Here is a 14636-nt window from a genome sequence, read left to right on the forward strand (position 1 = left end):
ATACTACTGTGTTTAACGATATGAAGGTAAGAACCAGTCCATGTAAGGTTTTACAACATAAGTTACAACTTTCTGAATTTGAATTCAAAGGTGCCCACTTCTGTTTAAAAAATGCGATTCTTTACTACACTGCTTGCCTTTTGAATTTTTATTTGAGTAAGTGCTGGCAACCTTGGAAGAACTTGGAGAACTTGCCAACATTGTTTTTAAAACACAGTGAATTTAAGCTTTCTAAATTGATTGTCTGTTAGCAGTACATATTCTCAGTGATCTGCATATGTGTTAAAAGTAGAGGAGTTCTTCCAACATTTGACATGCTTAACTTGGTGTTGCAGAACAAATTAGCATGCTAAAGCTATCACTTTTTCTGATGGGGCCCATAACATGTCATGCTGCTTACAAGATGGATTATCTGCCTGTGCAAAGATTTTCCATGGCAGATTATACCATGTCTGTGTACAGGCTATGCCGTGGAAATTGCCTGGTTGACACATGCTAAAATCCTGCATTGCAGGATATGTTAAATATGTTAAAAGTCCACATTGCAAAAAGCATGGTAAATTTCATTTTTTCCTTCAGGGAGGAGGGGATCCTGGAATGGATTGTCCCTCTCACTTGCTCCACTAGGCAGGCCAATATGCAAATTAGATCTCACTACCTCATGTGGGAGGCAATCTTCTGATTTTCTCCTGTCTTGTTCCACGCAGGTTAGGCGACAGATGTTTTCTGTCATGCCATTACGTTAGGAGAGGTCTTCATGAATTCATTCAAATTTAGAGCATATCTACCAGCCAAATATATATTTTTTCTACAGCTCAGCTTGCTAGCCTGCTGTTCTTAGCAAAGTCTTTGGCTCGGGAGTTTGGGGGAGCAAAGGTTGTCCATGGTGGCATACCTTTTCCCACCCCGATATAGGCTTGCTTCCTGGAGGCAGAGCTTCCTAGACATTTATAAGAAACAAAAAGGAAATCTTTAGCAATAGATTGTTGTGTCCCTTAAAGAACTATTTTTTTTTACCATATTTTCAATCCAGATAGTAGACAGGTTTTTTTGTTGTTGTGTGTTTTTTGTGATGTTGCCATGAAGTGTCTGTTCCAGGTAACGTTGCTGCTTACCAGCTTGTGTTTTTAAGTCACCATTTTAAAGTTTTTTCTAGGACATGGGGAGAGATGCAGTTTGAGTATATCACAGCACTTGAACAATACGGCTGCTACACCAAAATGATCTCCACCATGGCAAATTGCCTGTGCCATGGCATAGTATTGTGAAGCTGCAGCAGTCTCAGCTGAGCTTCTGAATGACACTTTTGAAGAGTATAGTTCCATCTGCTTTAGGATCCTTTCGTTTGTAAGAGCAAGAATTATCCTACCTTGCCACTTGCAAATAGCAAGACTGGTTTTGTCTTCCAAGTTCAAACCTAACACTCTGCCCACTATGCTAGATCTCAGCCAATATAGGTAATGCAAGAGTTTGGAGACAAAAGAGCTTAAATGTTTACAGTTTTGAAATTTTGCTGTAAGTAATTTTCATGAACAGCTTCTCCCTTCTCCAAAGCAAAATTTCTTATATTGGTTATTGATTTGTTTAAAAAAAAAGGCAATTAGCACTATTCACAAAGCATGATAAACACAAATTTTATATGTTTCTACATTTTCATGAATCTTTAGAAATCATAACATTTCTTTATTTACATTTTTCCCCAGGTGATTCATGGCAGGGGACGTGGAAGGATTTAGTTCCTCCATCCATGACACCAGCGTCTCTGCTGGGTTCAGAACACTGTATGAGGAGGGATTGCTTCTTGACGTCACTCTTGTTATTGAGGACCACCAGTTTCAGGCTCATAAGGCATTGCTTGCCACCCAAAGTGATTATTTCAGGATTATGTTCACTGCTGATATGAGGGAGCGAGATCAGGACAAAATCCATTTGAAAGGCCTAACTGCGACAGGCTTCAGCCATGTTCTCCAATTCATGTACTATGGAACCATTGAACTGAGTATGAGCACTGTTCATGAAATCCTGCAAGCTGCCATGTACGTCCAGCTTATTGAGGTGGTGAAGTTCTGCTGCTCCTTTCTATTAGCAAAAATATGCTTGGAAAACTGTGCAGAAATTATGAGACTTTTAGATGACTTTGGTGTTAACATCGAGGGCGTCAGAGAAAAGCTGGATTCCTTTTTGTTAGAAAACTTTGTGCCTCTCATGGCCAGACCTGACTTCTTGTCCTATCTGAGCTTTGAAAAGCTTATGACTTACTTGGATAATGATCGTCTGAGCAGATTCCCAGAGATAGAGCTCTACGAGGCTGTTCAGGCTTGGCTGCGGCATGATAGAAGACGCTGGAGGCATACCGACACCATCATTCAGAACATCAGGTTTTGTTTGATGACACCATCCAGTGTATTTGAAAAGGTTGGTGCGTTTGAAAGCAATAGATAGAATTCATCTTTACGTTTAGGGCAGCATGCTGTTAATAGGTAAAATTTCCAGAAATAGGAGGAGGGAAAAATAAGACACTGTTTTAGAAAATGGAACATTGAAGTCGTCAATGTCTGAAACAAGTGCCATCTAGCTTTTAGAACAAAACAAAACAAAATCCCCCAAATGCAAACTAGCAGGATTTACAGCCAGGAAAAAGGTAGGTTTGCAGCTTTTTCTGATTGTTAGTGATAGAGAAAACCTCATAAACGAGTACAGCAAGGTGATTGACAAGACGACATGTATTGTAATCAGTGAAACAAAATATATTCCTGCAGCGGGGAGGGGATCCTCGGATTGTTGTCCCTCCCACTTGTTCCACATATGCAAATTAGACAAATTTTACCTCATGGTAGGAAGGTAATGACTCCTGTTTCATTCCTGCCTTGCAGCAGTGCAGGTTGAGTAATCGTTATATGCTGCTGTCCTTACCTTTGTGAGGAAAGGGTTGACTTTGTTGACCAATTCCCTGCGGGGAAAAAGAGAATTGGTCAACATAGTCCAGTTTACAGAGAATTCAATGACAAGAATGTCTTGAGTCATCTGTGAGGGCTCACAGCCCCCCCCCCCCTTTTTGACTGATTCCTCGGAAGAAGAGGCCAGAGGAGCAGAGGTTACCCATGGCGGTGGGCTGTCTCCCTCAGTGTATGCTCACGTTTACTAAGAGTTTCATCCCAGGAAGCCAGCAGAGGCTGTGGAGGAGGGGATGGCTGGCCTGACGGAAAGGCAGTTAAGATGGATGCTGGCCTTGCCCCTGCCTTCCAGTTAGTCCACTGAGAGAGCTGAGGTTTTGGAGGGTCTGCAGACACTGAACTTTGTGTCATCCCCTCATCTAGTGATTGACAGCACAGCTCTCAACTGTGGATTTTGTTGGTGGATCTGACATTGGTACAGGGCCTGGGGGTCGGTGTGGGCCCAGTCCCTCAGATGGCCTTTTTTGCGCCTCCTCTTTTCCACTCAACCATGGCCTAGAGCCCAGCCCTAAGTCTTACCTCAGGTTTGGGCAGGAGAGAGGGCCTCACAGTGCACAGTGCTCCCTTTAGTGGTGTGTTGGGACTTCAAGATTCCTCAGTGATGACTCCTGCATAGGCTCTTTCCTGCTGTTTTGGGGGCGGAGAGCTATTCCTTGCCTTCCTCCTCTCCTGGCTGTAGTGTTGCAGCAGCCATTTCCAAATCCAAGTTGTGATCTAACCTTTGCAAGTATAGGGCCACCTCTGGGCAGCTGGAAGAGGAAATCTTGGTGCCACTAAAATGCTGGGCCAGAAGAGAGGGAGCTGAGGCAGTCTATTCCTCTGCCTCAGCCTCCTCTCAGCAGCCACAGATTGGTGGTGCCAGGCAGGGGCTGCAGAGCAGGCAACAAGCTTTCGGACTTGTGATCGGCTGTGGGTGAATTAGAGGAGGATGAAGCCGCTGTGTCCGCCATGACTTCCAATAAGGAGGAGGGGGAATTACCAGCCAGCGTGGAGGAGGAGGCACTTTCTGCACCTTTGTCTTGCTTGTTTTCTACCAAGGATTTTGCCCTCTTAAAAAGGCAAGTCATATCTTAGAGATCCCTGCTCCTAAGAATATGGGGTGGGAGGAGGGAGCCTCTGAAGTGAAACGTATCCAGCCCTCCTATCTCATTTGATAACATTTCCATCTGTTTTCAAGAAGGCTCTGCCAGCTGAATGGGCCTAAAAGGCTTTATACCTTTCAGTCTGATAGTATGGCTAAACTAATTCCTCCTCCTGGGTGCCTGTTTAGATTTGATGGCACAGAACCATAAAACTGTAGAGTTGAAAGAGACCCGGAAGATTGTGCAGTCCAACCATCTGCAGTGCAGGAATTCTGCCCACAGCCATCCCTGGTTGGACTTGAACCACCAACCTTCTGATTGACAGCCAGACACACTAACCCATTGCGCCACAGGAGGGCAGCAAGGACAATGGCAGCCAAGGACACAGATAAATTAGCTAGGAACTCAGATGATAAGAGAGGACTGAGATCCTGCTGAGGCGTGCCCATGAAACTACTACATTGGAAATTAGGGTGGCCACAGCCTCACTCTTGATGGCCAGGGCCTCCCTAAAAGGGGTGAAGACTTCTGGAGGAGGTTCTGGCTAATAACTCCCACCTTCTCTAGGGAATCTGAAAGCTGGAGAAGACAGCTGCCTCTATGGCTGATGATGGCCTAGATGCCATGTAGTATGCTGCAAGGGCCATGGCAGTCAGTGTAGCTATTAGGAAATACCTATGGTTTAAGATGTGGAACACAGATTCCAAGTGTAAGGTTAATCTAGCTACAGGCCCTTTTCTAGGGGGCAGGCTGTTTGGTGACCTCTTGGAGCTGTACTTGGTGGAAACTAAGAATAAGAAAAAAAGCTGTGGGGTGTCAGTTTGGGTGTAGCCCCTTTCAGCCCTCCAAGGGTGCCTATGGTTCTAAAAACAACCGGTGGGGTGGACAGATTCTATCCCAGGCAACAGTAGAACCAGTTCTCCAATTCCAGGGGCTCTGGACAGAGTCAGCAGGGAGGAACGAAGGCAACTCAGTCCGGACTCCCTAAGTCAGCTGCAGGAACTTCCAGTTGAGGGTTGTCTGCAGTAGTTCTTCCTTTGTTGAAGAGAGATGACAATAGATCAGAGGGTTCTGCAAACTGTGAGGGAAGGGTATACTGTAGACTTTGCCTACTTACCTTATGACCACTTTGTGATTTCTCCAAGATCCAAAAAGGAAAATTACACCATCTGGTCTTAGCAGCCATTCAGCACCTGATATCCATCAGTGCTATAGAGCTCTTGTCCCCAGCAGAGTCCCCTACAGCTGCTACCCCATATTTATTCTTCATATTCCCAGAGAAGAAGGGAGATTTCAGGGTCATACTGGGTTTGAAGAGGGTGAACAGGCACATCCAGAAATGCAGGTTCAGAATGGAAACCCTTCATACCATCATGGAGCATCTTATCAGCTAGGGCCTTCCTTGATAGCATTTCTATATCACACCAATACCAGTGTGTTCCAGCAAAACTCAAGAGTCTTCTACCTTTCCCATTGTCAGCCTTTCCAGAATTGACGGTGAAGAAAGCTACTTGCCCACACAGTTCAGTGTAAAATGTTTTATTGCTTCAAGACACAAGACAATTCAGACATAGTTAAGAGATGCTGGTACATCATAAACTATTCTACTAAGTACAGTAACTTGGTCTTAGAGGTTAAACTGAAGAGATCCAAATATACAGAGAGGTCCAAGTTTTGGGAGAGTTCCACCACCACCACCACACACCACATTGCTTCTGAATGCAGCCTTGGTTTTATACCTGCTAATGCACGTTTACACATTATTTGAGTCATGCCAGAGGCCGGTAGCCTTGAGCTGTTTCAAGAGGCCCACCACAGTTGACGTCCTAACCCTTAACAGAAATCAGTTGCAGAGGAACGGCAACTCAAAACACTGACCAAGCAGTTTGTGCAATTCCGCATATATTCCCAAATTACACCAACACCCCTTCTGTTGGGCTGTTGCCTTGAAATATTTCAATTTGTGATACCTAATGGAAAAGTTGCAGACTTGTTCTTTTCTGCAGATACAGGCTTTGTAAATATATCTGCCAGCATAGACTCTGAAGAACAGTATTGGAACTTAACTAGACCTTGCTGAATATGATCTTTCACATGATATGGGATATCAGTGTGCTTTGTTCTGGGGTTACACCGCTCAGCCTCAGTAGTAGAGGGCCTACTATTTTCTTGTTCTTCCTCTTGCTTTGAGCATAGCCAAAGAATCCGTTTTTATTATTTTTACCCTCTCTTGCAAGCCTGATCTCATTCTAAGCTTTGGCCCACCTGTGTGCTCTTCCTTCATGATTTTCTTTCATTTCTTATACATGCCCTTATTAAATCTCAGCCCATTTGTAAACTCCTTTGTGTAGCCACACTGTTTTCTTTAGTTGCCTCCCATCTTTCTTTCTTGTTGGAATTCTGCACCCCCCCCCATATTTCACCTTTAAGGAACTCCCATCCATCTTTGACTCCCTTCTCTTTGAGTATGTCTGACGATGGGATGTCACCTAGTAATTCCTTCAGCTTTTTGAAATCGGCCTTCTTTCTTCTGGAAAGTGCTTTTACATCAGCACATTGAGTGTCACAACTGGGGGAACTCTCAGCATGTAAGCAACTGTTCTTGTTTCACAAAGATTCAGTGATGCAGAAGTTGGTCCCCACGTTTTAACTCAAGTTTTCAAAGGAGCCAGGATGTCATCTTACCTTCTTTCTGTCCCCATCCTAGATTGGACAAGGAGAGGGAATGGTGCTCTGGACTTAACAATGAGCACTGCATGTCTGTCTAAAGAGAACAAATCCTGCCTGTCTTGACTCCCTGTTCATCTCCTTCCAGCCACAGACCATGGGAAAGAAGGTTTCAGCTGCTACACTTTCCAGATGGCTGACAGGATGCATTTCCAAGTGCTATGTGGTTTCTGATTCGGCCTTGCTGGCTGGGGTCACTACTCACTTCACTAGGAGTGCCTCTGCTTCAGCTATCTTTGACACTTTGGATATTTGTAGGGCAGCCACCTACTCTTCTCTGTCTATCTTTGTGAGACATTACAGGATCAATATCTATGTATCTGCCAACGCTTCTTTCAGTAGGTGTGTATTACAACAGGTGGTTCCCTAGTTAGGGGTAGGGTCCACAGCTGGCTCCACCTGACAGTAGCTTTGGTGCATCCCATCCAAGGATTCCTTACCCCGGCAGGAAATTGTGACATTGGACCTCCAATGAAGGTCCATTGTCTGCAGGGGATGGAGGTGATCCTACCCACTCTAGGCTAGTTTCGGCTATTCCTTGCAGCTTGGACAAATTCGTTTATATGCTGGGGTTTTTTAGTATTCTCAGTTCAGTTCAGTTTTGTATTGGGTTTTTTTAATTGGATGTTCCTCCTTAAGTGTTGCAGTTCTTGCCTTTTGCCTTTTGTATCCATGGCATGCAGTGCTTTTGTCTGAGATTAACATACTTTCTTCGGAGCTGAATTACCTTGTCAGCTGGAGGTGTTACCCTCTCTCCTTGAGGTAAGATCTGTCTAATTTGTATATTCCTGCCTGTGGAGCAAGTGGGAGGGAAAACCACCTGAGGATCCCCTTAATCCCCTGCAGAAAATGGACTTTTGCGGGAGGTCCAATGTCACAATTGCACACAATGACTTCTTTTGTGGAAAATCAGAAATGCAAAAGTGTATTAGAAATATAGGTGTTACTTGATTTTATGCTTTTAATTCTACCCTTGATTTTATGTTGTTAACCCTACCCTTTTCTTTCTTGATTCCTATGGAATCAATGGAGGATCTAGGTTGATGTGCTCCAGAAGTAGAAATGAGCTCCGTTATGGCTCTTTATATTTTTCAGCTGTTCCTGTCATTTGCGGCTGAAGTTTAAGGCAAATGGAAAAGAGTCTCCTCTTGCTGGGGCCTTTAGTACCAGTTCTCTTTCTGTTCCATCTCCTCTTTGTTGGAAGAGACAACTCTGATTATTATGGGGCTTAAAGCACTCCTGTATTTATTATCATTATTTATATTATTATCATTCTAAAAATATACATTTCAGGTGTCAAAAGCCAGGGTACAGAGGCACCTGTTCAGCGTTCTCAGAAAGCTGTATAATAATGGTGCAAGATGCACCTCTGTGGGAAGGGATTTCCACAGCTTAGGGGTTGCCGCAGAGAATGCCCTCTCCTGGGCTACCTTGTCTCTGAGCTTCCGAGGGCAGCTCAATGAGGCCTCCGCTGCCAACACCCAAGTGTGTCTGTAGATTAGGAAGTGGTTTTTCAGGTGTTTGGGGCCTGAGTTCTTCTATTGCAGGAAGCTAAATTCTCAGTCTGCTTGGAAAGTTACTGTATAATACTGTTCACCTTTTAGGTTTGGTTTTCTCCAATGACAGAGAAGTGGGAGATGGTAAATGTCTGTTTATAAATGTATTTACAGTGGTAGCATGGTTCTCAAACTTAATCCGTTCCAGAAGTCCGTTCCAAAACCAAGGAGCGCTTTCCCATAGAAAGTTATGCAAAATGGATTGATCGGTTTCAGACTTTTAATAACAATTCCCCAAACAGCAATTTAACATGAATTTTACTATCTAACAAGACCATTGTGCTGCAGTCACACAATCAATGAGTAGCAGAACTGGGTTCCACACAGTCACACACACAAAAAGCCACAAAAACACAAAATAAATAGCAGAAACAGATAGACTTCAGTGTAACACTCCAAACGGAAGTGTGGCACCCCAAAGTGTGGCACTCAAATTGGAAGTGTAACACTCAAAACGGAGCACATTCAACTTCTGAAAAAAGTTCGCAAACTGGAACGGGTTTGCAGTGTTTGGGTTCCAAGTTCTTTGAAACCAAGGCATTTGAGAACCAAAGTACCACTGTATATACTTCCCTCTTGCAGAACATCAGGGAGGTGTACCATATAAAAACATTTAGAAACAGTCCAAAACTCATTAAAATGACTGGCTGTTGTGCACCGGAATGAGGTCTGCATTCTTTACAGGGGCAAGGTTCCCTGAGGAATTAAGAGACCTTTGGAGAAGCTGGTTATTAGGAGAGCAGACTGCAGTTTCAATCAATCAGGAACCAAAGCTTCTCATTCAGGAAGACTACCCAAGCAGTGGCAACTTTCCCCTAGGTCTAGATATGATATTTCAAGAGTTGGGCAAACTTTGATTCTAGGAAGCCCATCAGTATGGGGCAGGAAAAATGAGAAAACAGAGAAGAGGAAAAGGTTAGGTGGAATACCACCTCGACTTTGCAGCTGTACATGGGTGGAATCCTAGCTGGGAGGAGGGGAAAGATCTCTTGGTGCCTAGTACTAAACAAGGATCAGCCAAATACATTTTCAATAGCATTTTCCTCTGATGGCTGTACACAGCCTGTGTTATCTTGTACACAGAGTTCTGTTTAAACAGAAGTTCTAAAGTGTCAGTACCTTTGTGTAATCACTGCACTTGTTATCACCTGCCACAAGCACAAAACTTTCATTAGGAAGATAGGGTTATATAAGATTCTGTAACAGTGACCCATCAAGTAAAGCTGTCATACCAGTTTGGCATTTTTCTTTGTATTAGGACCAAAATAGTTGTTCAGAAGAATATGCAAAATGTTTAAATCCATGTACATTTTGATACTGATATGCATTAGAAGAAACCTAATGATATGGTTGATTTTAAAATTAGGTTTTTAAGTCAGGTGTCCAGCCTTATACATTTGTATTTTCATGCTAAGCTGCGTTAAATAATTTCTTAGCTTTAGACTTAAGTTCTGTGAGCCAATAGAGTGAAATAGAAGCCTTTAAAGACCAAACTAAACAACCAAGAACGACACGTATATTTTCTAACACTTATCCCTAATGCCACACTTTTGAAATTTATTAAATAAATGTGTTGTATTCTGATTGTTGTGTACTGTAGTCATTGGTTACAAACATTTGATGTATCTTTAAAACCTTATTTTGCTTTTCATACATTATTCTTTTTGTGGACTTGCTCACTTTTTATGTTAGATCAGTATATGTGTGTTTCTCATCCATATTTTCTGTTTCCATTTATATTACAGGCATTTCACAACTTACATGTACTTAACTTGTGCACATTCAGATTTACACGCTTGACAAAAAAAAAGTTAAAAAATTCAGAAGGGGGTGAGTTTCTGGGGAAAATTACTTTGGCAATCCTACTTCGCCATTGAATCCAGTGTGTTCTGACTATAAATGATTTTGGCTTTACGCATAACCCCTGTGTAAGTTGAGAGTTACCTGTATTTATTAGTCTAGTCTGTATCCAAAATATAGTTGTCTTGGTGTCAGTTCACAGCATAGTATCTTAATGAGATGCTTCCAGGCCTACATGTACATAACCCCTTGTGTCCCTGCCCTAGTTCTTAAAAGAAGAGAGGGACCTTCTTCTCCCAGTGGCCAAACTTTTTGTACTTTTTTATTTTACTGCTGTTCCTCAGCTAGTGATCTGTTGCTGTCACACACAGTCCCAGCTTCTAGCAACTTTTGGATATAGTCTCCAGTCCTTTCTCAAAATCCAGTTTGCCCTGGCAGAATGGAGAACTCTCCAGGAAATGCAAACGCTACATGAGTGAGGATTATTTGAAGGTGGGATGAAGAGAGAACGGGCTAGATGCAAAAGCCAGAAGTTGATAGAAATAGGGACCCAGTGTGGCAGTGGTGATTTTCTAAAAAAGCAGTATCAAATAAGTCTAGGCAAAATCTCGAGCCTGGATTGCTTTCTCCTGTTTTTTGGTACCAGCAAAGAAGGCATTAGATGAATAGTGTATGATTTAATCTTTGGTATATTTCTCTTTTAGAGTTCAGCTTCTAGAATAAGTAACCTGCTCAAGAGCATTACATGTATGGAAGTTACTTCATAGTTGGGTGTTCCCTGGAATGCAAAGACTGCATCCACAATGCAAAACTGTGTAGTTATCCAGCCTATCTTTGTAGTTACCTCCATGTATCACCTAACAGTTAGTCCCTGACAGTTGGTATAACAGGGTTTCATAGCAAGTGGGGGGACTTGCTGGAAGTGGGTGTAACTGAATTCCAAACAACAGGTGTTTCATAACAAGGCCTAATCAGTTGAAGCATTCTTAGGACAACAATGCATTGTGGATTCATGGACTTCTTCCTTCCTCTCTTGCCAGGGGCGCCGACTTACCCCTTACATGGGGGAGGGCATCATGTGATGCATCATGTAACGCATCCATGATGCAGCACTGGGCGGGGAGGAGGCGGAGTGTGGCGCTGGGCTCCAAGCTCCACCTCCTCCCTGCTGCATGCACCCAGCAGGGTCAGGACGTGTGGAGGGCGATCTTCCCCCTTGCTCATCCCAGCCCTGTCCCAGCTCCCGAGTGTGGGCTGGGGTGCACAAAGGGCATCTGGCAGCAGCGGGGGGTATCAGCCCCCTCAATATTGGGGCTGGGTCCCCTGATTCAAAACATTGAGAGGGCTGGAGCCCCCAGCGCCCCATATACCTGGCGCCGGTGCCTCTTGCATGGGTAATCCTCCTTTTCAGTTTCAGAATGAGCTATGGTAGCAGCAGACTTGACACTAAGCCACTGTTTGCAGACCTGCTTCTAACCAGTGTATCAGGTTGAGTTTTTGTTTAAACTATAGTAAGGAAAATGTAGGTCTGCTTGTAGTACTGAATTTAGTTAGTCCCCAAACTGAAAGAACAAGAGAAATGCCAACGGGAGAGATGAAGCACTACAAGTCTCAATTAAGGTTAAATTGGCTTGTGTTACATCTGCACCAAGCCTGTGCCAGTTATTTACTCAGAAGATGTCTATTCACAGATCTTCAGCTTGGCCTGTTCTTGTACTTTAAGAACTGTGAATCAGAATAGCTGTCAGTCACAGAAGTCAGCCAATTAGTGAAACAACAAATGCAGGGATAGGAGATAGGTTGAAAGTTTTGGAATGGTATTTATTGACAAGGAAGGGGTGATATTCAGTTACGTTTTAATGCAATTAATGGACCTAACTTAGTAATGCTTGTTAATTTTAATGGGCCAACACTGAGTAAAACTTAGCTGAATACCAAGCTGCTGTCTTCAGTGTAATAAAAGGGGAGGGTGGGGAAGGAATCCTCAGGGTGGCTAACCTGTGGCCCGAAATATGTTTCTGAGGTTATGCGTGAACAAGCCTAGACTAGTAATAGCCTTTGCTAACAAATGGCAATTAAGATATGAGGTAGAAAAGACTTTTGTCCTAAGAGAAGCCTGACATGTTGAAAACAAATTCAACCAGGTTGAAAATGAGGATTCATAGCTGACTTCCATTTTACTGGTAGATAGGTAGCCGTGTTGGTCTGCCATAGTCAAAATAAAAAAATTCCTTCCAGTAGCACCTTAAAGACCAGCTAAGTTAGTTCTTGGTATGAGCTTTCGTGTGCATGCACACGAAAGCTCATACCAAGAACTAACTTAGTTGGTCTTTAAGGTGCTACTGGAAGGAATTTTTTTATTTTCATTTTACTGATAGCAAAGGGAGATTTCTCCAAATTTTATACTTCCAGAAGTATTAGATTTTATGAGGAAGTTGTTATTTTGAGGCCTGTGGGAGCAAGTTGTCTTGGAATGCAAATGTTCTTTAATGTTAGTTTCAGCTTGTGGAGTGGGATGGTGTAAATTCTGCCAAATTTATGTGAATGTTGACTAATCTTATGTTACTTGAACTGCCAATCATTATTCAGTTGCAAAGGATGAAGATTTGAAGATCTATATTCAACTTTTTAGTTGCTTTATCCAAAATGTGTGCTGCTGCGTGTGTTTACATGTCCTCTATTGTGGTAACTTTTCGTCTAAGCTACTACTTTGTTATGTTTTCCATGCAACTTTGACAAACTAAAAATTGGATATATTAGTAAACTAATAAAATCAAGAAACTGCACTTTGTCCAACCAGATGCCTCTAGGAAGTAGAACTTGCTGTTGCTCCTAGCAAACTAGTTGGCATACAGTACTCAATATATAGCCATCATGACTTTTAGCCATTAAATATTTTTTCTAATCTTTTAATGACTACTGGCATACATTGTGACAGTGAATTTCATAAGTTAGTTATGTGTCATGTGAAGTACTACCTTTTGTCTGTCCTGAGTCTCCTACCAATTCCATTCTAGTATTATGAAAGAGAAAAATTCATTCCGCAAAGTTTTTGGGAAGCAATTTCAAGAGCGTGTGTGCTAAATTCCACTGTAAAAATCAAATGCACTCTAGAAACTTTCATAATGCAATAAACCTAGCTGATCAGATTACTCTAGTTTTCTGATTTGGTTTTTAACAAGGAAAAAAAAGTAAACCATTTCAAATGTTTCTGTGATGATTTGTATTTGCAGTATTTAGTACAGGTTCGTAACCCTATTGATAAACCCAGTGTACATTTTTTCTTAGTCTAATGACTGTCTTGTGTTCACAGCCAAACTTCTGTTCACAGGTCATTCATTGTACCACTAAAATTGAAACAAAAATACTATCTATTTACTACAGCTTCATTTGATGTTGCAGGAAAATAAAGCACCGTATTTTTCGCTCTATAAGACGCACCTAGTTTTTGGAGGAGGAAAACAGGGGGGGGGGGAATTCTGAATCTCAGAAGCCAGAACAGCAAGAGGGATCGCTGCGCAGTGAAAGCAGCAATCCCTCTTGCTGTTCTGGCTTCTGGGATAGCTGTGCAGCCTGCATTTGCTCCATAAGATGCACACACATTTCCGCTTACTTTTTAGGAGGGAAAAAGTGAGTCTTATAGAGCAAAAAAATACGGTACTTCTAACATTGATTTCCAAACATGTGAATATATGGTATTCCATTGTATATGTATTTAAAATTGAGAGAAAGCGGGGCTAGCGTTTGGTCACAAAGGTTTAAAATGTGGTCATTGTTAGAGCATGTTTTTATCTTGATGCCTCTTTGTATATGACTGAAATGCACATAGCTCTAAATGGTTTGGTAGCTTGATTCTTTCGTTAAGATCAGTATGACTGTGGTAGTTAATGCATAACTTCCTTGAGTGTAAGATCACAGCATCCATGAGGCAGTGGTGAAAGGTCACTTAAGGATGTCACTTGCATGTTATTTGTTAGAAGCAGCAAATAAAAGTCTTTCTTGTGAAAGTCTGTTCTGTAGCAGCAAGGTAAAAGCTCTTGGTGTAAATATGTAGCCTTGCTGTTAAACTTATCAAAAGTTTCCTATAGATCTTGGAACGTAGAACCAACAGTTTTCCTCCTGCCTTAAAGCAGTCAGCTGTGTGACCAAAGCTTGTTGGGCTCAATGAACATCAGAACCGGTGGCAACCACTAGGTATATGCTTGCTGATTTGTTTGCAAGTGTGACAAAAGCCCACTGTGAAATGCATAGGCTTGCTGGCACGCCACTAGGAATTAACTGAAAGAGCTATTCAGCATTTGATGGCCTTTAAGGACTTTAGTAAGCATTAGAGCATTAGGAAGGTAGTGGAATTCCTTGCAGCAGTTCTCAACCTGTGGGTCCCCAGATGTTGTTGGACTACAACTCCCATCATCCCTGAGCTCTGGCCTTGCTAGCTAGGGGTGATGGGAGTTGTAGTTCACCAACATCTGGGGATCCACAGGTTGAGAAAGGCTGCAAGAGGCTATCTAAACCTG

The 14636-nt window shown here is 42.5% G+C and overlaps 1 protein-coding gene across 15 annotated transcripts in view; it reads left to right on the forward strand.

Moving 5' to 3' along the window:
* Positions 1–14636, forward strand: part of KLHL15 (kelch like family member 15) — a 29934-nt gene that overhangs the window by 8660 nt on the left and 6638 nt on the right. For all 15 annotated transcript variants that reach the window (XM_082220441.1, XM_082220442.1, XM_082220448.1 and 12 more), the window contains one exon: positions 1704–2415. In XM_082220441.1, the coding sequence (XP_082076567.1) occupies positions 1711–2415 (705 nt within the window). In that variant the 5' untranslated portion in view covers positions 1704–1710. The remainder of the gene's footprint in view (positions 1–1703; positions 2416–14636) is intronic.

Source organism: Podarcis vaucheri (genome assembly GCF_965113315.1).
Source record: "Podarcis vaucheri genome assembly, chromosome: 4".
NCBI classification, from domain to species: Eukaryota; Metazoa; Chordata; class Lepidosauria; order Squamata; family Lacertidae; genus Podarcis; species Podarcis vaucheri.